General features: G+C 40.8%; 1 protein-coding gene across 12 annotated transcripts in view; it reads left to right on the forward strand.

The window, feature by feature from the left end:
- Window positions 1-24,011, forward strand: part of LOC139539811 (VPS9 domain-containing protein 1-like) — a 51,136-nt gene extending 27,125 nt beyond the window's left edge. For 8 of the 12 annotated variants that reach the window (XM_071343123.1, XM_071343126.1, XM_071343125.1 and 5 more), the window contains 7 exons: window positions 83-549; window positions 645-774; window positions 1,909-2,114; window positions 3,921-3,999; window positions 15,207-15,311; window positions 17,335-17,451; window positions 18,918-20,862. In XM_071343123.1, coding sequence (XP_071199224.1) covers window positions 83-549; window positions 645-774; window positions 1,909-2,114; window positions 3,921-3,999; window positions 15,207-15,311; window positions 17,335-17,446 — 1,099 coding nt within the window. In that variant the 3' untranslated portion in view covers window positions 17,447-17,451; window positions 18,918-20,862. The other 4 variants (XR_011668017.1, XM_071343122.1, XM_071343121.1 and 1 more) reach the window with 4 other exon arrangements.
- The last annotated feature ends 684 nt before the right edge of the window (window positions 24,012-24,695 follow it).

Here is a 24,695-nt window from a genome sequence, read left to right on the forward strand (position 1 = left end):
TATATTTTGCCATACATAATGTTGCTTAATTTCCTTTTGAATAGAGGAGTAATTTTTATTGTGTGCTTTGTGTGTATCCTAGCTGTCCAGACCACCCTGTGATGATGCTACTGAAAAGGCTCCAGTACAGAGTTTACAACAGGCTCTACCCAATCGTGAGTAAGAGTCTCCCTGCAAGTCCTGCCCTGCCCATGAAACCCTCCCACAGCGCTCAGAGCCTGTTGATGTCAGACTCTCATCAGAACGTGTCAAAATCAGAAGTGGGCCACAGTATGTCCTCCGATGCCTCTCTCAATATCTCCTTCTCCCATGACCATATTGCTAACGAGGAGGATAGTGATGGGCCCCATACACTGGACAGGGAGAATTCGTTTGAGGATCTGGAGCAGTTTCTGACACAGCTGGACTGGGCTCCATCACATGGGGACCCTGACGTGACCTTTGAACAGTCCCAGTTGGATCAGGAGGAGTCTCTCGTTCAAGACTTGGAGATGCGTGATCTCAAAGAACACCTCAAGGCTATTGTGAAGGACATCCATATTGCCATTGGTTAGTATGAGTTAAAATGTACTATGTAGTAGACCTCATGTTTTGCAGTGTTTTCTAATTGTTGAGGGAAATGTATGAAAATAACTTTGTTGCAGATCAACTGCTGTCGCTATGTCTGCTCTCCTTTGAGTGTCTGAACACAGCCAGTTCTAAGGACCTGTGTGTGGCCAGCATAGAAGAAGCCTTCTTCACTCCCCTCTGGAGCTCTTTGTTGGCTCTCTTCAGGTAATCTTCTGTCTTTTTCTTTTTGTAGCTATGATCACTTGCCCATATTTTGTGGCAAAAACTAGTGATTGGGGTTTTGAAATAATTTCATTATTCGAGTAGTATCATACATTTCTGTAGGATATCCAGATATTCGAATTACATGTGTGTTATTTTTTTTTTATACAACTTACGGTTTTAACCTAAGGACTGCTGGCACTCTATTGCTTAAGCTGCGGAGGGGTCAGTGTGTGTGAGAGGGAGAGCAGACAAAGGGAGAGGGAGAGGCGCCAAGGCAACTCGGTGACAGCCAAGACTAGCTAACTTGTAGCAGCCACAATGTTATTTATCATCCCATATAACAGTGCCTGTCTTGACTAGAGAAGCTAACCAGCTATAGCTATGTAGGCTAATTGAGGCCACATGCCGCTTTCTCCCCAACTCCATTCAGATAAAACAACAGCTTACCTGTTGGTTGCTCAGTGGTAGCCTACTCCTTCTCATTTCGCTAACTTTTCATTCTGTGATTTTATTCCATCTTGCATTGCGTTAGTGAACTATCACTCCACTTGCTACACTAAGTCTCTGCTGAATTTAATTAGCTAACATAAACAACAAGCTACACATGTGAAGGTTACCAGTTGACTACCGGTCTTTTTTATGGGGTGCACGTCATAAAACCTACATTGGAAAGTTTGATTTATTAAATTAATCATTTTAAATGTCATGGTATATCCTATATGTAACAATGTCACATGGATATCTTATTTACGTTTAGAAAAAGCATTTTCAGTGTTAAAAATCCAAGAATTCGAATACTAACGTCCGTTCGGATATTTGATATTCGAATAACCGTGCACATCCCTAGTAAAAGCTTCTTGTTTGCAAAGGGAGTTGGATGTCAGGCAGTGGTCGGTAGATGGCGTCAGTATGCTACAACTAGAAACTGTTCTTCTATTATCCTGCTGCATGGTTGATTATGCGTATCAGTGTAGTGAGATGATTAACATACCTGTGATTCAACCATTCCTTGACGTATTCAATCTAATGTCCATTTAGAAAGGTAGTTCAGTGTGAAGCTGGTGTCAGTCATGTCACACTACTTGTTGATTTGGCATGGTTACCTTTTGTATCTTTGTGTCCTGGACTATGAAGGAAGGTCCATAGAGAGAAGGAGCTGTCCTTTGAGTCCAGTATGAGGCTGTATCGGGATGCCTCACCTGGTGATGTTGGTGTCGCATCGAAACTGTACCCCCAGGACCCTGTCGTGCTGCATGGTTCCTACCCCTATGACTCGGCAGTGCAAGAGCTTCGCTTGCTGTGCAGAGATTGCTGTCCCCAGAGAAAGCTGGAGTGCATTGGTGAGTAAGACCCTCACTGGACAATGATAGTGTGGGAAGTGTTCTTTACATTGCTCATACCGCGGAAGCATTTAATTGGGGGGAAACCCCATGTTTCTCTGCTCCAATAACATCTAATACACAATGTTCTTTTAGTTCAGACAGGCTGGAATCTGTTTTGACTTGTTTGTGTGATGTTATTGATGTTTTCCATATGCCTACAGTTGGAAGTTTACATACACCTTAGCCAAATACATTTAAACTCAGTTTTTCACAATTCCTGACATTTAATCCTAGTACAAATTCCCTGTTTTAGGTCAGTTAGGATCACCACTTTATTTTAAGAATGTGAAATGCCAAAATAATAGCAGAGTGATTTATTTCTGCTTTTATTTCTTTCATCACATTCCCAGTGGGTCAGAAGTTTACATACACTCAATTAGTATTTGGTAGCATTGCCTTTTAAATTGTTTAGCTTGGGTCAAATGTTTCTGGTAGCCTTCCAGAAGCTTCCCACAATAAGTTGGGTGAATTTTGGCCCATTCCTCCTGACAGAGCTGGTGTAACTGAGTTAGGTTTGTAGGCCTCCTTGCTCGCACACACTTTTTCAGTTCTGCCCACAAATGTTCTATAGGATTGAGGTCAGGGCTTTGTGATGGCCACTCCAATACCTTGACTTTGTTGTCCTTAAGCCATTTTGCCACAACTTTGGAAGTATGCTTGGGGTCATTGTCCATTTGGAAGACCCATTTTCGACCTAGCTTTAACTTCCTGACTGATGTCTTGAGATGTTGCTTCAATATATCCACATCATTTTCGTCCCTCATGATGCCATCTATTTTGTGAAGTGCACCAGTCCCTCCTGCAGCAAAGCACCCCCACAACATGATGCTGCCACTCCCGTGCTTCACAGTTGGGATGGTGTTCTTTGGCTTGCAAGCATCCCCCTTTTTCCGTCAAACATAACGATGGTCATTATGGCCAAACAGTTCTATTTTTGTTTCATCAGACCAGAGAACATTTCTCCAAAAAGTACGATCTTTGTCCCCATGTACAGTTGCAAACCGTAGTCTGGCTTTTTTATGGCGGTTTTGGAGCATTGGCTTCTTCCTTGCTGAGCGGCCTTTCAGGTTATGTCAATATAGGACTCGTTTTACTGTGGATATAGATACTTTTGTACCTGTTTCCTCCAGCATCTTCACAAGGTCCTTTGCTGTTATTCTGGGATTGATGTATGCCGGCTGCGTGGTCCCATGGTATTTATGCTTGCGTACTATTGTTTGTACAGATGAACGTGGTACCTTCAGGCGTTTGGAAATTGCTCCCAAGGATGAACCAGACTTGTGGAGGTCTACAATTAGTTTTCTGAGGTCTTGGCTGATTTATTTTGATTTTCCCATGATGTCAAGCAAAGAGGCACTGAGTTTGAAGGTAGGCCTTGAAATACATCCACAGGTCCACCTCCAATTGACTCAAATGATGTCAATTAGCCTAACAGAAGCTTCTCAAGCCATGACATCATTTTCTGGAATTTTCCGAGCTGTTTAAAGGCAGTCAACTTAGTGTATGTAAACTTCTGACCCACTAGAATTGTAATGCAGTGAATTATAAGTGAAATAATCTGTCTGTAAACAATTGTCGGAAAAATTACTTGTCATGCACAAAGTAGATGTCCTAACCGAATTGCCAAAACTATTTTTCGTTATCAAGAAATTTGTGGAGTGGTTGAAAAACGAGTTTTAATGACTCCAACCTAAGTGTATGTAAACTTCCGACTTCAACTGTATGTGTTAGTCACCTTTTGTTTTGCGTCCTGTTCTGTTGCAGTTCGAACGTTGCGTCTGATCTGTGCTTGTGCTGAGGACTACTCCTGCCTTCATGAGGCAGAATCCAAAACCGCAGCCATGTGAGTGTAATACTACAACATTGCTTTTATGGATATGAACATGCTCACATGCTGGACCATGCTCGTTTCCCCTCAAATCTCTCACACAGTGCAAACAGTGTTATTTACAGTGCCTTCAGAAAGTATTCACACCTTGACTTTTTCCACATTTTGTTTCAATCTGAATTTAAAATGGACTAATTTGAGATTTTTATTGTCACTGGCCTACACACAATAAATATCCCATAATGTCAAAGTAGAAATGTTTTTACATTTTTTACAAATTAACAAAATAAAATAACTACCTCTATCCAACCACAAAAACCAGGGAGGTTTTCCAATGCCTCACAAAGGGCACCTATTGGTAAAAAAAAAAAAGGGAGACATTGAATGTCCCTTTGAGCATGGTGTTATTAATTACACTTTGGATGGTGTATCAATACACCCAGTCACTACAAAGATACAGGTATCCTTCCTAACTCATTTGCTGGAGAGGAAGGAAACTGCTCAGGGATTTCACCATAGGCCAAAGGTGACTTTAAAACAGTTTAACGGCTGTGATAGGAGAACTGAGGAGAGATCAACGACATTGTAGTTACTCCACAATACTAACCTAATTGACAGTGAAAAGGAAGCCTGTACAGAATACAATATTCCAAAACATGCATCCTGTTTGCTATAAGGCATTAAAGTAAAACTGCAAAAAATTTGGCAATGTTTGGGGCAAATACAACACATTACTGAGTACCACTCTCCATATTTTCAAGCACAGTGATGACTGGATCGTGTTATGGGTATACTTGTAAGTGTTAAGGACTAGGTAGTTTTTCAGGATAAAAAAAATGAATGGAGCTAAGCACAGGCAAGATCCTGGAGGAAAACCTGGTTGTCTGCTTTCCACCAGAAACTGGGAGATTAATTCCCCTTTCAGCAGGACAATAACCTAAAACACAATGTTGTGAATGTTCTTGAGTGGCCTAGTTACAGTTTTGACTTAAATATACTTGAATCTCTATGGCAAGACCTGAAAATGGTTATCTAGCAATGATCAACAACCAATTTGACTGAGCTTGAGGGATTTTGAAAAGAATAATGGGCCAATGTTGCATAATCCAGATGTGGAAAGCTCTTAGATACTTGCCCAGAAAGACTCATAGTTGTAATCTCTGCCAAAGGTGCTTCAACAAAGTATTGACTCACAGGCTGACTACAAAATCAATTTAGAAATCTATATTATTCACTTATTGCACCCACACTGCTCGCGCATGCCAACGAGCGTCTGCGTGGCCAAGGGCTTTAATAGAAGTCAGTTCTATTTCTGCCGCAGATCGAGCTGCAAGTCCTGCCTCTCCCATCTCTTCATTGGTTTATAGAAGCAGGTACCCACGTGCCATCTCCTCATTGGTTATACCCACATGGGTGACTGAAAGACAAAATAGGTCAGTGGCTGTAACACGGAAGCCAAACCGGCTGTTTGCGTGCGCAATCTTGCATAAATGTATTTTGTCCCCCCCAATCAAAAACGTGATCACGACACGCAGGTTAAAATAAACAAAATCTGAACCAATTATATTAATTTGAGAAACAGGTCAAAAAGCATTAAACATTTATGGCAATTTAGCTAGTTAGCTTGCACTAGCTAGAAAATGTGTCCTATTTATCTAGCTTGCTGTTGCTAGCTAATTTGTCCAGGGATATAAACATTGAGTTATTTTTTACCTGAAATGCACAAGGTCCTCTACTCCGCCAATTAATCCACACATAAAACGGTCAACTGAATCGTTTCTAGTGAACTCTCTTCCTTCCAGGCTTTTTCTTCTCTTGACTTTATATTGCGATTATAAGTAGCTAGCAACAGCAAGCTAGCTAAATAGGACAAATTAGCTATCAAGTGCTCACTGGATCAAGTGCTAGCTAAAATGCCATATGTTTAATGCTTTTCGACCTGTCCCCAAATTAATATAATTGGTCCAGAGTTTTTTGATATTTTAACCTGCGTGTCGTGATCACGTTTGGTGTGGGGGGAGAAAATACATTTATGCACGATGGCACACGCGCGCAGCCGGTTTGGGTTCTGTGTTTGTGGTGTGAATACTTATGTAAATTAGATTTCTGTATTTAATTTTCAATGTTTTCACTTTGTCATTATGGGGTATATTGTGTAGGGGATATATATTTAATACATTTTGGATTCAGGCTGTAACAACAAAATGTGGAATAAGTCAAGGGGTATGAATACTTTCTGAAGGCACTGTTTATTTAAAAAAAAAAAAAATGTATCTGCACTTTTCTGTGTTTGTGCTTTACACAGACTTATTGTACAGATATTTTTGGGGGAGTATCCAAATATAATTTAGGACCCCCTGCCTCGGTCAGTGGTCGCCTTGTCAGACTTCATCAGAGATCACTAAGGCCAGACACAGCAGGGGTCTGGCCAAGGATCACTGCCCCCTGCGGAGTGCCCCATCCTGGACGATCCTCAAAGTGGGTCGCCTTGTCTGGAACACACTCAGGCAGGGCCCTGCTAGCCTAGGAGCTGTGGATGGGAAAGCGGCTCTACTGGGCAACAGAAAGAGCTATAGGTCATAGACCATATAATGGGTATGCAGAGTGTAGACGTTAAGTTATTTGAGGTTGGGGGAGTAATGTAGTGAGAAAGTTTACTGGGTTGTTTGCTTGATTTAAGTAGTCTACTACTAGAAGAGAATTTAATGAGGCTTGCAGGAAACTGATGGGGTAGATCAAACGTTGAAGAGCCAGTCCACACGCTACCTAAATGACATCCAGTAAACGTCTGTCTGCATAAAATTCTAATTGAACTAAAGCCCTATTCACACGGGACCAGTATTACTAGAGAATGTCAGTTATGTAATTATTACCCCGGCATGTCTGTTTTTTCCAGTGGATTATTCAGACGGGTTTTGTTTTAGCAAACTGCCCTGTAATATGTTTTTCGCTCATTCACAATTGACCGTTATGACGGAAGCCTGGAGGCTCTTCTATGCGTGATGATATTTCAAATGTCTAGGGATAGCCTAATGTTGGCCTAATGGCCTTGAGTTCGGAGGAAGTCTAAATGAATAATCCATATCAATAAGAACTGTAACCTACACAGACATTTAATTACCTGATGGATTTGGCAATTTATCAATTAATTGCTCTGTATATTGTCCACTTCATCTTTTAAGAGACGTATGGCACTGGGAAAGTTGATATATGACAAAACAAATCATTCATCTGTAGGCTACATGCATAGCACTTTGTTTTAAGCATAAATTTGTTCCCATGTTCTTACCCAAACTGGGATTCAGCACCTGTTAAACCATGTAATATCCCTCAAAACACAGGGATGACGATTCGCACGGGATAAGTATTATTAGACGACCTTGGCATTTGCTGAAAAACAGTAGGTTTTTAGGGCTGTGATAACCTTCCTTCCAAGTAAAAATTACTGACATGGCAGATTCTGACGGGACTAAAATTACAGATATGGTGAATTTGTGCTCGTGCACATAATTACATGACCTTAGCTCCCCCAGTAAAACTTATCCCATCCGAATAGGGCTTAACAGTGAAATGCTTACTTACGGGCTCTTCCCAACAATGAAGAGAAATAATAGAAAACAATAATACAAGAAATAAATACACAATGAGTAATAACTTGGCTGTACAGTATACACGGGGTACCAGTACCGAGTCGATGTGCAGAGGTACGACGTAATTGCAAGCATTTCGCCACACATGCAATATCATTTGCTAAACACGTGTATGTGACCAATAAAATTAGATTTGAGTTAGATATGTACATATCGGTAGGTGTAAAGTGGCTAGGCAACAGGATAGATAATTAACAGTAGCAGCAGCTTATGTGAAGAGTCCGGAGTTAGCCCGGGTAGCTATTGATGAACTATTAAACTATTAAGCAGTCTCATGGCTTGATGGTAGAAGCTGTTCAGGGTCCTGTTTGTTCCAGACATGGTGCATTGGTACCGCTTGCCATGCGGTCTATGACTTGGGGGGCACCAGTCTTTGACTCCAGCCACCCATAGGCCCATTGCATGAACTTATATCAGGCATCTCTAAAACTAAAACTGTTTGAGGATGTGGGCTCCACGACCAACCAAACAAATCGTTCTCTCTCATTATGTTTGTTTGGTGCATTGAGGGCATAGCTCATGTAGTGCTGGCACAATTACCATGTAACCGACAGTTATGGGTGAAGACCATCATGAAAAACAATTGCCATCATAACCATTTAAAAAAGTTTTATTTTTGGAACAAACAGCTACCTGAAGACTGGATGGCTGGGAATTCTTGCGGTTGTCTGTTTCTGCAGTAACGTGGACTCTTATCAATGTGCTGAAACAAGCAAGGTGTTGTAGCAAAGGAGTCTTCGGTTGCCTAGTCAATGCCCCCAGAAGTCAGCAGCAGCATACGTAGAAATAGAATAAATGGGATGGCGTCCCCATTCAAGTCAATTATGGCATAATGGATGGACTGGTGGCCATTGCAAGTGTTCCCATAGGCGCAAAGCATGAAGTTAAAGCAGGAAGTGTACCCATCAATATGTGTTTGAGCCACATCAGTTAAAGTAGCAACGCGCATGCCCCACATTTGAGGATCTGTCTTTTTCAACCATCTTTTTTTCAGCCATCTCTGTTTTGAGGGGTGCAAAATCCACTTGTCACTAGGGTTGTTGCGGTGAAGTCATGAAGGCAGTCAAATTCCACGTGACCGTTTAGTTATGGTAATTGGGCTTTGCCAAGCTTTGATGCTGCTGATGGTCATCAGTAGCCTGCCAAACTTGCTAACTGCCTGATACTCCGCACTCTATTGTCCTTCTAATCACTCTGACATCAATGCAAATGTATTAAAAAATCTAATCAAACACTTCATGAGAGCCCATGTGCTCATGTTGCTAAAAATGTCTATAGGCTATGCAATTGCGAGAGAACTGAGTAATGGCCTCTTAAAAAGAGGTTCCCATCAGTTTTCTATAGGCTAGGATTGCTATATTTATTTCTCAACCTTGCTAATATTAAGCACATTGCTTCTCTTTAAAACAGGAGTATAGCCTACCTGGCTGGCATGAAAATAAACCATGGGGAAAGGTGTCCTCCATTCGCTATTTAAGTGCATAGATGACATGTATTTTTTTCCCCCTCTGCCCCTGTTTCGATACAGTGCATAATGGTCCTTTGTAAATCAAAATAAATTGGGTGACAATATTAGGCTATCACTTGTGAATGATGCCCAACATAAGGAACGATGCCTTTTTTTGTTGCGATTTTATTATTTGTATTTATTTTTTCGAATCAGTCGCAAACCTCATGTAGCCTAGCCCATGGGCCTGTATCTTTTAATAAGGTTTGTATCACAACTAAAGTGGCCAAATAACTTCTTAAAACTAAGCACGTTAATCCGCGTTACAATGGATGTAGCGCCTAACTGGCATACATAAGCAGCACTTGAGTTTCACGTTTGGGGAAGAATTTTCACCATAAAAATGCACCTTTTTATAATAAGCATTACATGCATAATTGTGTTTGCGGTCACTTTTGATGATGGTGGTTTCCCCTTATTGGAACATTTGCGCTTATAGCCTACTACCATGTGCGCATTGCTGTGCTTATGTGAAAAAATAGTTTATCAACATGTTAAGCTAAATGTTCTTATCTGTTGTGGCAGCCACATTGCGTAAAGATAGTTTGAGGCTAGTGGTTGTATTAATTTGGGATCTATCGCATCCCACAACTGTCCCAGACTATGTTTGGAATATTTATTTCTCGCATAGAATAGGTTGACCTTTGTACTATGGGGGATAGTAGATTGACATAGGCTAGTGCTTTTGCTGTACGTTAGGCCTACTCACATTGTTGGGAGACAAAGTAAATGTGGACAGTTCCAATATCTTCAATATGCACCTCGGAATTGGATAAGGACACGCGCAGTAGCGTCCTGAATGTCTGTCTTCACTTGTAGCCTGTGAGAAAGACCTGATCGCGTGATGGGTAGCCAGGGAGAAGGGCACAACGGCCACTGGCCGCAAAATACATTGATTTTTTTAGGGTGCATTACGGCCCCACAAAGGGGATGCCACCGTAAAATTGCTTGTCAAATTGTGAAGGAGTTACTGAAGTGGTGTGTACCGCCTGCGCAAAAAACTAAGCAGAGCTTACGCCTTTCAAGATAGTTTTTTTCAAATCCTCATTAGTTGCATCATGCAGCCTTAAAATGTATTAAAAATCCAAACATACAGCCCAACGTTTGTAGAACCACGGAAGTTACATGAACTCTAAATGAAGCATATAGGAATACCTATTTATTTTTTAGCCGCTCAACACAGTGCACACTCACTGAAATAGTTTGGAGAAAACATCCTTTCTATCTTATTCAGCTTTGTTCAATTGTATTATTCATGCTATAAAATAATGCCAAGGAATTCTAAGCAAATCTTGTCTGCTAAATGAACTAGTGGAGCCCACAGCCATTTGGCATAGCCAGATCAGGACAACTGAGTATGCTATTCTGTTCTTCTGAAATAGACTACATTTTCTTCATATCATGTTTCTTTAGACCTGTCTAAAGTAATGGATTTATTGGACTTTTTAAAATGTAGGTTTCCAAAGGTCTGCGTCAGTGGCTTGTAGGAACCCAGGAGATGCTAAATGTGTTTTGTTAATTAACTGGCAATTACCATGAGACGGACAGTTATTTACATGACAGTCACCGGCTGATTAAATTTTGTGACTGCCAGAACCCTACTTGTCACTTAAATCATGCTGGATTGATTGCTTTCATTGTACTCCTGTGACCTTTTCATACTCTTTGTTGTGCTTGTCGCTTTTTCACATTAATGTTACGACTGCGGAAATGTTTGTAATGACTTGTCAAACCCCGATAATAGCTGAAGTGGGCTCAATGGAATACATTGTCTTTATCGTTCTGCATCGTCTCGACAGTTACATCACAAAAACATAAGAAATAACTATTTTGATGGGTGTAAATTTGTGAAATTTAAAAAGTTTAAATTTAAAACAGTTGATTATTTTTACAAATTAGATGCACTAAAATGAAATTAACTTCTGAAAATGAACACTGTTTAGTGATATGTCTGATCTCGCGAACAATGTAAAGTATGTATAAATGTGTGAAATCTAGTGCCAAGCGTGTTTATCTTAAACCGAGGCTATTCTGCTGTTGACACTTGTTGAATTATGCAACAGAACATTACAACAGTAATTGAGGCAGTCTGGGTGGCACAGGTGAGTGTATGTAGGCCTAGACATAGCAAGTGTTTAGTGGTTGCAGCCCTGTGCCACCCCTTTTAAGCTATTCATATACACTGAGTAAACACAACTTTAACACCTGCTCTTTCCATGACTGACGAGGTGAATGCTATGATCCCTTATTGATGTCACTTGTTAAATCCGATTCAAACAGTGTAGATGAAGAGATGGGTTAAAGAAGGATTTTTAAGCCTTCAGACAACTGAGACATGGATTGTGTATGTGTGCCATTCAGAGGGTGAATGGGCAAGACAAAATATTTAAGTGCCTTTGAACAGGCTATGATCGTAGGTGCCAGGTGCACTGGTTTGTGTCAAGAACTGCAAAGCTGCTGGGTTTTTCACTCTAAACAGTGTCCAGTGTGTATCAAGAATGATCCACCACCCAAAGGACATCCAGCCAACTTGACACAACTGTGGGAAGCATTGGAGTCAACATGGGCCAGCATCCCTGTGGAGCGCTTTCGATGCATTGTAGTCCATGCCTTGACGAATTGAGACTGTTCTGAGGGCAAAAGGGGGTGCAACTCAATATTAGGAAGGTGTTCCTAATGTTTTGTACACTTGGTGTATATGAGTGCATTCTAAGAAAACAAAAGAGAAATTTGACAAATTGAATACCTGAATTCCCGCATCCCAGAACTGTTTTTGTCCGTGTCAGTAAAATGTTTTACATGCTATAATTTAGTAAATATCTGATGGATTTTAACAAATGTAAAAGTTTAAAATATTTTCATCCATTGTCCAACTTGCATTTATTAGAATACTTTTTCAAACCTTTTAATAATTTTGATGACCATTGCTAGTTAAAGGCCTAGTACTGCATCATATTGTATAAAAGCTGATGAAACTACTACTGTAAAAGTGTAAAAACATTTGATCAGTGTTGCACTAAATCACCAAAAGTGGACACCCCTTCAAATGAGTGGATTCTGCTATTTCAGCCACACCCGTTGCTGACGTGTATAAAATCGAGCACACAGAGACAAACATTTGCTTTACTGAAGTGTTCAGTGACTTTGAACGTGGCACCGGTCAACTGTGTGATGTTATTGTGAAGTGAAAAGTTCTAGGCGCAACACCGGCTTAGCCGCAAATTGTTACAAGCTCACAGAATGGGACCTCCCGAGTGCTGAAGCATGAAGTGCGTAAAAATCGTCTGTCCTCGGTTGCAACATTCACTGCAGAGTTCCAAACTGCCTCTGGAAGCAACGTCAGCACAAGAACTGTTCGTCAGGAGATTCATGAAATGGGTTTCCATGGCCAAGCAACCGCATACAAGCCTAAGATCACCATGCACAATGCCAAGCGTCGGCTGGAGTGGTGTAAAGCTCACCACCATTGGATTCTGGAGCAGTGGAAAAACGTTCACTGGATTGCTGAATCACACTTCACCATCTGGCAGTCCAATGGACGAATCTGGGTTTGGCGGATGCCAGGAGAACGCTACCTGCCCGGATGCATAGTGCCAACTGTAAAGTTTGGAGGAGGAGTAATGGTCTCAGGCTTTTTTTTGTAGTTCGGGCTAGGCACCTTTGTTCCAGTGAAGGGTAATCAAAATGCAACAGCATACAATGACATTCTGTAGCTGACTCTGTGCTTCCAACTTTATGGCAACAGTTTGGAGAAAGCCCTTTCCTGTTTCAGCATGACAATGTCCACGTGCACCAAGCGAGGTCCATACAGAAATGATTTGTCGAGATCGGTGTGGAAGAACTTGACTGGCCTGCACAGAGCCCTGACTTCCACCCCATCGTACACCTTTGGGATGAATTGGAACACCGACTGCGAGCCAGGCCTAATCGCCCAACATCAGTGCCCGACCTCACTAATGCTCTTGTGGCTGAATGGAAGCAAGTCCCTGCAGCAGTTCCAACATCTAGTGGAAAGCCTTTCCAGAAGAGTGGAGGCTGTTATAGCAGTAAAGGGGGGACCAACTCCATATTACTGCCCATGATTTTGGAATGAGATGTTGGCCGAGCAGGTGTCCACATACTTTTGGTCATGTAGTGTATTTCCTGATAGTTGCTGGTTGAAAACTACACAGGACCTTTTAACACCAGGTTTGCATGGGTGGGAGATTCGGCTTTACATGGTGACCTCATCTTGTGGTAAGTTGGTTAATAGACCAATAACAAAGAGTTCCAAACCTCTCTGACAATGGTTAGTTTTCAGTTTTCTCCTTGCCACTCAGACCACTCCCAAACAGTCCTAGGAAAATTCTTGCTTGAGAAATTTTTTGCTAACAGCAATTTAATATTTTTTTATATGGAAATCTATTACAGTAAGTTAAAGTTACCCAGAAATTATTTTGATATTGATAATAAAGGTTGTATTGAGCCTTTTAACATTCTACATTACCATGGAAATTCTTGCGTCACAATACCAGGTAGTCATTGTGAGTTTACCAGACAAATTGCTAGGGTTAGTGGTTCGAAGCCCCTTCTATTCATTTTATTTCTATGGCAGCACATGCAGTCAGGAGAGGAGAAAATGTGAGTTTAAAAAATGATAATTATATTTATTGTATTTCTGTTGCTTTTCGAATGGTTATTAGGGAGACCGCGGTCATTTGGCTGACCAATTACGGCCACGGCCCTAAGCTCATGCTCTATATTTGTCTCCTTGTATTGGAGTGTGCAGAGCAGTCAGACTTTGTGGATGTGGTTTGCTGGATACCACTTCTTAGCTCTGGCGGATGTAGCTTATTTTTGGGAGCACCATAATCTAGTGGCTGCTGGTGACTGTTATGCAATTGAATATGAGTTCAGAAACTTCCCTTTTCGGTCTTACACTAGATAAGATTTGCATTTGGGTCTAGTCAATATATTTTAGCTTGTGTGATTTGTTTTTGGACATGGCAATGGCGTACTGCCATTTCTATTATTGCTTCATCAGTGTGTTTCACTTTAAGAGTTTACCCATAGTATTTAAAGAAAGGCTTCTTCTATTCCGAGGAGTGTGTTTGATAACTGCAGAAGAAATGTTAATGCATTAAATGTGATCATTATTCTCACAAATTACTTTGTGTTCACAAGAAAGTATGAATGAATATTTACGCATGTTTGCACATTAACCCACTATCTGTTTTCCCTGTCACCGAGCTAGGCAAATCTGCTTTTAGTTTTAATGCACCGTATTGCTCTAACAAAATTCAAAATACATTTCATCTTCATGTTCTGGTGCTGTTTAGGCAATTTAAAGTGTTTTGGGAGCTTATTTGTGGAGGAATGCAACTAGTTTTCTGGGTGATTAGTGATTTCTTTTCTTTTTTTTCTTTTTTCTCATGACTATTTGTATTTTAAAGCGGCAAAATGTAACTTTTGGGGCAACCTGACCAAATAGAAATGTGAGTCATAGATCTATTATACTTGAAAGCAAGTCTAAGAAGCGGTATGTCGATTCTATATACACGATTTCTATGCTTCCCGTTAAGTTTTGTTTTTACATCTTTTACTTTCAGTTTTGTATGGCAGCTGAAACAACAATATTTTTGGATATGGAAAATGTATTTCACAGCAGTTAAGATGGTACAGTGATTTCTCCCTCACACTCTACTTCACTTTGTCTTTTTAAACATCTCTTTTTCCCCCTCGACTTGTCCAGTTCACTTGTTATTTCAATCAGAACTTTCAGATCAACAACCCTGTAATGGCTTTACAATTATGTCAACATCGTCTATGACTGGTTGCATTATGTTGCTCCAAGTTTGACCCTGAATTTGATATTTATGTTAACACTGGAATTTATAGACTAATTTGAAGTTTACAGTAATGTTTGTGTTGACATGTAATGAGGGTGTGATTTTTGTGTTGTGATTGAGTGTAAACACTTTATTATAGCACAACTATTTAAAATATAAAAATTTAAAAAATAATTTGATTTGGTTTTTAACTAATTTCTTGCCTTTCTGTTAAACCCTCCTCTGTTTATTTGTCAGTGGGGCAGATGACTTGTTGCCCATCCTCTCCTATGTGGCTCTGCACTGTGAGCTGCCTCAGTTGGTGTCAGAGTGTGCTGCCCTGGAGGAGTTCATTCATGAAGGGTAGGTCTCCAACTCACACAGACTTAAATCCCAGCTCACCTCACAGAAAACATGTCCCCTAACTCCATTCCACCTGCGACACGCTACTTTCCCCCTCTGGCTCAGTCTCTATCAGGGTTTCCTTGCGCGTCAGCTCAGACCACACCCGAGAGGTCTATTTATCTCAATAAAAACAGCCTTTAACAGGCTGGTTAGATTGGCAGTAATGAAGACATGGGATATTCTAGTTTGGTTTTCCTTCCCTACAAAAAGACAAATTAAAAGCTTACTTGATGTTTATGCAGCTCAGTGGTTTGGAAGCAGAAGAGTATAGGCAAGGTGGGGCTCACTGGGGACCAAGGCCCTACAGAGGCGGGCCCTACATGTAGGAATTATTGCTGTGATTTATAAAATGACTAGTCAAAAAAGTAAATAGGAAGGGGTGATGTTATTTACATGCTTATTATTGATAGAAAAGCATCAAGCCCCTCCCTACCCCATCATAGAAGCATAGTGATAGACATCTTTCCATCGCTCTTTCTCTCTGAGACACACACACACACACGCAAGCCCTGGCTTGAGTTGCTCTCATGTCTTAGTCTCATTAGCGTAAGGTCACCCAGAGTTGACGAGGCTCCGGCCTTGCACCGCTCCCTTAAGGAAAACCTCCACCCTGCTTACTGTCTTGCCTTGTCACCCTCCACGTCTGTTCTTCCCTCCCCCTTTTATATCCAAATGGGCCAGGATTTTTTTTTAAATATAAAATAAAAATGTAACTCTTACTTCACTGGACCATTTCCTATTGTTTAGTCACTGTATGGTTGGATATGAGAAGAGAAGTTGATGCTTGAAACAATCTTTATGCTAATCTTCACAAGGAAATTGAGTTTTTTTTGTGTGTGTGTGTTTAGGACTAAATAAAATTAATAAAATATGAGGTGTTGGTATTCATCACTTAATCTGCTGTGACGATTACCAAGATGTGGTTAGGCAGATTTGTATTTTTATTGATCTATCTGTAAATTGTACAACAGTGGTCACCAACCGATCTTCATGGAATTCCTACTTGATCAACAAACATTTCTTTAGCCTTGCGCTGCTGGTGGTAAGTGCATTTGATTCAAAGCCCTGCTTGCTGGGTAGACAGGGTTCACATTCTGAAGGGACATACTGCCTACATGGTGGACCAGGACAGCTGTGACTAAATCAAGTGTGCCTACTGTGCTGGCCAATCGGAAAGCTGAAATCACCATTCCTACATTACATCATGACGTTTAAAACCATGGCCAGAAACTCAAAGAATACAGCAAAGAGCATAGCTGCAGGAAGTAGGGGTTTTGAGGTTGTTTTTTGGGGGGACAAAAGTAGTGCGCTGGTACTCTGGTCATTGGAACAATATTAATTTGTGCATGAGGCAGAAATAATGCGAAGCGACTAGAGTTTCATCATCAGGTGGAAAACTGTCCCCGCTCTCTGGTCAGGGGTGTATTTATTCCGCCAATACTGTTCCAAAAGTTGCATTTGTCCAAATAGAAAATCTTGTTTTAGTTGAAAAACTAAACTTTTTGCAACTGTTTGGCGGAATGAATACTCCCAAGTCTCACTGGAGGAAAGGGGAGAGCAGGGACGATGAGAGGCGGAACCTCTGCTGCTTTCTCCCTCTGCTGACACTGACCATCAGATGCAGGTACCACCAGTCCAGTAAAATAGCTAATTATTTTAATTTATGCTCTGCCTCGCAAGTAATACAACCACTGATCTATTTTGTTATCAAAGCTAGTGTTTATTTTTATTTTAAAAATATAATTATATGGTCTAAGAACAATATTGGGAGGCCAAGCATGGTATGTATTAGGCTTACTGTATAATTAGGTTAATGTTGCATAGGCTTACATTTGTAAAGTTTTATGTAAAAAAATACAAATATTCTGAGCAGTAGATCTCTGCCTGCTTTTTGACTGCGACAGTGATCTTGACTGGGAAAAGGTTGGTGACCACTGTTGTACAACGATGGTGCAGCGTTCTAACTGTTCTTCTGTCTAAGGTATCTGATTGGAGAGGAGGGCTACTGCTTGACCTCCATGCAAAGTGCTCTGCAATACGTGGAGTCATTGCACACAGGAGGATTTCAGCTGCACAACACTAAATTCACCTGATACAGGTAATGTACATCCAACATGATTAAACATTTCACTGAGTGCAAATGAGGTCTTTCTCAAATGCATCCCGTTTTAGAGGCAACTCTTCAATCTTAATTCGTTTTTAATCTAAATCATTTGTCTTACCCATAACAATGGTAAAATGAAGTGAAATGTTAAGTGCACAGTGCTATGATACCATTGAGAAAGTGCCCAAACTAGAAGTTATTGAACTGATTGGGGTTGGAGGGTTCGCAGTTGGATGAATCGAATAATATAGTGGGCCCTTGAGCAATGTTTCCAGAGCGGGAGAATTTACACAGGGATTAACTATATGTGACATCAAACAGTCCCACCTAAACTCCCTGTGACATAATTAATTCATGCTAAGTAAACATTTGATTTAAAAGTGTGCTCTGTCTGAGAGCTGTCAGTTATGCAAGGCTGTTAAGTTATGAACCCTCTGTTCCACATTTCAGATGGAGTAACAGATTTGGTTTAAACGTCAGTCTGACCACCTCCTGATTCATGCATCCAAAATTGAACAGTCCATTGTTGCCATGGATATAAAGGGGGGTGGATTGTCATGATTTGTGGTTTCTGTTTCCTTTGTCATTGAGTGACAAATCAATGTTTTACAGAATTTAATCTTATTTTTTGGGAATTTGGGTATTTGCATTCTTAGTTCAGCTCCTATTGATCTGAAATTCTTCTGTATAACAACACACATGGGTTCGGTACTACACTTCAACATAACATGGAGGTGCAGGCTAGTGCTGCAGTCCGATTCTCTACCCTTCTCTCAAGTGTGCACTCGTTCAACCCTCATGGATATCACAAGGATTGATGTAAAAGGGAAACTCCCTAACCCATGCTTATGCTAATCCAATGTTTTTAACTCCATGAGGGGGTGTGAACAAGTGTACACTTTGGTTAGAGGAGTAAAGGATCGGAATGCAACCTAGGAGCAAGTGAATAGCATCTTTTCTACACCAAAGAACATTGAAGTTCTTTGATTGGAGGGCGTCCTTTAAATGCGGTAGCGGGACACATTGTAGCTCACTAGTCTATAGCAGGTGTACTGAAATAATACTATTTGAAAGGTCCGGTCACACAAACTTCCTAGGTGGCAGAGGTCTGGATGGATATTGTCATTTATCGGCATAGTAACAAACCCCCACCTTCCAATCCATTCGACCCCAAACTGTTCACTCCTCTTGTTGGCAGAGACAGAAATTTGCAGTTTTAAAGCTGATTTCCTGCAATTCTACACATTTTACATGTCTGTTTGTTCTTATGATACCAGGAGTTGAATCCCAACTGAATTCCCCCCCCCCTCCCCCCCCAAATGTTTATTTTTAAGTCTGGACCCACGGTCTGTATTGACCCCGTTCTGGGTCCGGATCTGGCCTGCAGACTACCTTGAGTATGGCTGGTGTATAGGGTGTTGTGTACCAATGAATTGAGCGCTTGTTGTTTGCTATTTCAGGCTGCTGCTTTGAAATGGAAACCAATATTCCCTGTGTTGCAGTGCTCTGAAGTGGCAGTGCCTGTTAGCTGCAGACTGGACCACGGTTCAACTTAATTCAGAGTTCTGAGCAAGAAATGACTTTGGCTGTCAAATTAATTTTCTGGACCTAGTTTCCAAGTTCTGTTTCTGTTCACCCAGGTGATTTGACACAGCCTGATTGTTACCTGGACTAGTTGCCATGTGGAATTGATTTGCTTATGACTGCTATTGAGGGGCATTTAGGTCAAGTGCTTGAAGCTTTATCATACGTCAACCTGAAGTCTGCAAAATAAATGGATTGCTATTGCTCAGTTTTATTGCTTTCATTTAGGAACTGACCCTGTCATTTTATTAAATTAATGTCTGAAAGATGACTATGTACTACCATAGAGCAACATGTCTCTCTTTTGAAACTCAAAAAAAAGCATGAATTGATCAATTATTGTGTAGCTGCTTACAGAATATTATAGGAATAATTTATTTTAGTCAGGATGTCAGGATTCCAGTTCAATTTTAATGCTTGCATTCAGGATATGTTTTAAGGTAATGCACACATGTTTCTAAAGAACTAGGTTGGTGTGAGTGATTGAAACTATGCTAAGTATTGTGTTTCCTGAGAATGTGTGTTCATGCAAGAATTTGTGGGGACAATGCCTCTGAAAAAGTGCATGCAAAATTGAGATATGGGCCCCCCAACAAAACGTTTTGGGACCATGATTAGAACTAATTTAGTGTCAAATTATTTTGTCATTTATCTAAGTATTTTGTGCATTTGGGTGGATGGAGTTGTAGGGGGATTCTCACAGGGTTATGGTTAATCGCTCTTTTGGAGTATCTTAGAGCACAGGGAAAAATGGCAATACTTTTTAATTCAATTCTGACTTCACTTCTGAAAGTCATCAGTTAAACTAATTCACTGTAATAGTGTGCACGCCAGCATGCACTTGCAGATAAAATGTTAAAGCCACAGGGACTGCAAAGATATTAATTGTTTTGCTACTGTGGTTGAACATTTTAACAACGATGTTTTATACTTACAGAATATATCATGAACTGGTGTCAGTACAGTATTAGGTTGAGGTTTAAAGTGGGATGGGGATGGATTTAAGGGAGAGTTTTAGTGTTTAGAGGACATGCTGAGAGTTGACCAGAGAGTTGACCAATGAAGCACTGCTTCATCTTCAATGGTTGCGTTCCAGGCTGACTACATTGCAGACGCATCTCACAACGCCAAGATGGGTGTTTTAATATATCCGCTAACCACATCGTATGATATTGCAATCTGATGCCAAACTGCACAGCTTGACGAAGCGCGCAACCATTTGTTGATGCAATGCCTGTGACAGTCGGCCTGTGTCTCACAGCTATATGAAAACACAGAGCACGGACAACTCTTAATACCTGGTTTATTGACTCAATTTATAATTTTTATTCATACTGTTTTATGCTGTTTGTTTTCTATTTAATACTTTTTATTTGGTCTGTTAAAGAAATGAATGGTTCCAAAAGATGTAAAAAATGTTTTTGACATCCTAAAATAATTGTACCACCTGTCAGCATTGTCTTTTGACACCATCTGTGAAAACTGTAACACCAAAAATGTGATAATATGTACTGTGTATATTTATGTGAGAGAAGTATATAAATAATAATATAATGGGATGTAATGAATGCTGTTGTATTTCACACAGTACGTGAACCACTACATTGACTCAACTAATTCTGACCTGTGTTTGTTTTTTTTGCTCTTGAAGCCTTATGAACATGTATGTTGGTTAGAGACTCAGATTCAATATGCTATTTTATTGGAGAAACCCCCCATAGACATTCATCTGTGTGGAGGGTCTTAGTCTGGGTGGTTGTTATGAATATCTATGTGTGTGTTGTCCTGGAGGTTTATAACAATAAAGAAGTTGAGGAAAAAGTGTCCCTCTGAGAATTTGTTCATTATCATTCAAACTCTTCTGAGGAAGATATGCCCACTCAAATGTGAAACATTCAGCCAACTCCTTATATAGCCCTGCTGCATGCCCCTCTCCTCTGCACTCAGTTGACTGACACTAGAATCTAATGCATTGTTTTGCTGTTTCTTTAGGATGAAGATTTGTTTAGGACAGACATAGAGAGCGGTTGGGGCAGTGTTGACCTGATGGGTCTGTGTGCTGGAAGCCTGGCAGGGAGGAGGGGAGAGACACTGACGGGCATATGGCTGGATTGTTCAGAGTGTTTCCGGACCAGAGGAGAAAACATGCCAATGCGAATCAGGAGGAGTCCAGACAACCGCAGAGGACTAACTTTAATGCATAACTCGCGCTCACTGTGTCCCCTTGAATCGCTTCAAGTCCACTTACCTTGTCACCCACATGCAAGCTGAAATCTCAGTCAGAGCTCGGATCCTATCAGGACCCATTATGCCGTAACAGACTACTCAGTCCCAGCCTCCTTGGCAGGATACACTGCTCCATTCCCAGACAGATCCTCGCAACCCCTCTTCCACCTCCCCTCATAACAGCCTATTACACGTACACACCCCATGTGGTGCTGACATCCAATACACAGACTCTATAAAACAAGAACCTGAGTGGGCTCCCAAATGGCACAATCAAGGGTCTGGAATCAAACCGGACCCTGGTTTGATTCCAGGCTGTATCACAACTGGCTGTGATTGGGAGTCCCGTAGGGCAGCGCACAATTGGCCCAGTGTCATCCAGGTTTGGCTGGGGTAGTTCGTCATTGTAAATAAGAATTTGTTCTTAACTGACATGCCTAGTTAAATTAAAGGTCAAATAAAAAAATGTAACCTGCTCTTTCCATGACATGGACTGACCAGGTGAATCTACAGTACACAGTTTCGTTGTAACCCTTGAAAAGCACATTTCATTCAACTCTTTGAGGGCTTGATGATTAGTTGAATCAGGTGTGCTTCTCCAGGGTTACAATTCAAATGTGTAATGTTGGTGTTACTGGAGGACCAGGGTAGGGAAACACTGGTGTAAGGTACAGGAGGAGCTAGAGGTGAAGCAGCGGAATGTCTGTACCTCTGGTGGCCAGACCTGGGTTCAAATACTATTTAAATTTATTTTCAATAGATTTCTAAACAAGTAATAAGATAACCTTTATTTGGGGAAAAAAAAGTAGTTGAATATTGGAATGTATTTGTGATGTATCACTGATGCGCTGGGAGTGTTTTGAGCGGATTACTTTTGTCTTTCAAAGTTTGTTGCATTATGGGGATAGAAATTGTTTGACTTGCGACTACATGTTGACTGCAAACATCAACTGATCAAAGGTCATGAAATTTTGACTGCAGGTTTATGCAGTTGATCAATACCAGCTTTATCCTGCAGCCATCGCCCGCATTGTTGATTATTGTCAGCTAATCATTTGGGTGTTTTTGTTTGACCCACAACAAATGTGACCAACGACATGAAAGAAACAGGAACCAACTTTGTATACAGTGGATATGTACAAATGAATGTGATATTTGAGTCCCCCTCTCTCACCAATTGATTGTACAATGTACCATCATATTTTCATGTGAGTGCTTGATATGGAGGTTGGAGACATGTTTATTTCGACATTGTTTATAAAATATGTTCTTTATAATGTCAACACTGCCATGTTGCACTGAACCTTGCTGTTGGAAAAACACATCAGTGTCCGACTTTCGGTTGTCACAGGTGCACCTCCCCCGACTTCACTCCTCAACCTTTGTCTACAGTCGGTTGCTTTAGCCTTACCACTCAAACAAGCCCACTGACTCAAATACACTCCCACGCATTAAACCCATATACAATTTGGTCGACTATTTGGTTTTTACAAATAACCATTCAAAAACTCAAATAAAAGTACATGTTTTGGGCTATGTATTTGAAAATATTCAGATACACAGAAAAAATATATTTAATAAACAAGTATTAAAATACACATGCACTGTATTTGAACCCAGGTCTACTGGTGGCTTGTTATATCAGCCTATAGCCCTGTGTGAGGTACAGTGTCCTGGCTCTAGAGTGTGATCTAGACCAGAGGGTGCAGCAATAGGAAGCCCTAGGTTGAGATAGTTGGGCTGAACTTGACAACAGCTGTTAGGTGGGTTCGTCCTCACCAAAGGACCATGCCAGGCGGCCTGGAAAGTATGAATGACAGCTACCCAGTGCATTTGTCACCCCATTGCCTGCTGACATCTACTGTTCATGTCAACATTGGGAACTAATCATCTGATAAGATGTGTGTGTGAGGCCATGCCCTGACGATGCTGGCGTGAGATCAAACTGTCCTCTCCATCTCTCTCTGACCTCAGAGCTGGCCACAAATTTGATTAAAGTCTGTGGAGTGTGTAATCCTCCAGAAAGGTCTCCAAAAATACAAAATAATCATATTTTTTTAATAGATACAGCATTAAATAGACAAATCCCTCTGCTCTCTCTTTCATCACTCTAAGAGTTGTTTCCCTGTCTGTCATATGTGGACCGGACCACCCACCCACATTATTGTAACTTCAGATTCATTGTAACAAAGAAACACAAATACTTGCAGGTGCTTAAGTGATATATAAGAGCACATGTTCAAAATGTTATTTTCAGAGTTTCCCAGAATGTATCAAGTAAATCTGTTGCCTGCCAGTCTGTCTCTCAGCCTGACTGTATGTTGTGGTGTCTTTTGGCCTGTGAATGTGAGGCATGTGTTTTTTTTTTATTGAAAACTTAAGCTTTGGTAAGCACTTGCTACACTCACACAGGAAGGGGAGCATGATACTGCCAAGGTCTCATATTTGTTTTTTCCGTCTGTTTTAATATTTCAATCCCTTAACTGATTCACATGTTTTAAAGGGGGATGGGTCAGTCCAATGTTTTATGAAAACCAGAAAATAAATTTGATGCCCACTTAACAAGCAAGGTAGAACAGTTATCATGACTTCAGTCTGTCCTCAGTGATCTGTTGTGTCATCAGGTATAGGCCCAGCCCAGATTATCTTAAACTTAACTAGTGCAATTCATCATTTGCATTTCAATTGTTCACAGTACATATTGAATTACTTTAATGATATATAAAGACAGCTGTATTTTTGTCTGCTCTAGTTCCTTTTATTTAATGCAGAACTACACCATTGTCAACAACAGCTTCAGTGCCTCTTAGTGATATGTCAAATGAGGTCAGGTGCCATACAACCTGCATAGTGCTCTTTGTCAGGAGGGAGACCCTCCTATTTGACTGATCTGTGACCCACTGAACGCTTAAAATACTAATGTTACGTCGCTCTGTAATTTTGTAATACATTTAAAAAATCCCTTCTCACCCTACTTCCTCCTCCCTTTGTCCTCTTTTAGAAGCTGATTCATGATATGATCTGCCTTGTAAGAACTTGTAAGTCCACCACCGTCCCTCCTATCCCTACAAAAGACAGTTCTCTTTTCCTATTAGAATAAGAAAGGGCATCATACAGGAGTGTATATCGGCATTAGTGTGTGTAAATAGTGCTTGACTTGGGCAGAAGCTCACTGGAGCTGAGTACTGGCACCTCAAGTGTTCTACTGCTTGAGCTCCTGTACCTCTATAGAATACTAGCTCAAAGGTATTGTGGAGTTCCTAAATATAAACAGTACTGGCACCAAGTCAAGCACTGTGTGTTAATGTGTTTGTGTGTGGGTGATGGAGAGAGAAAGACCGGCGGATTCTCACCCGCTGCTCATTAAAAGTTGGCCTAATTGAGCTGTCAGCCGACACAGTCAAAACAAAACCACGGCCAACAACCTC

This window comes from Salvelinus alpinus, chromosome 15 (genome assembly GCF_045679555.1).
Source record: "Salvelinus alpinus chromosome 15, SLU_Salpinus.1, whole genome shotgun sequence".
Lineage (NCBI taxonomy): Eukaryota > Metazoa > Chordata > Actinopteri > Salmoniformes > Salmonidae > Salvelinus > Salvelinus alpinus.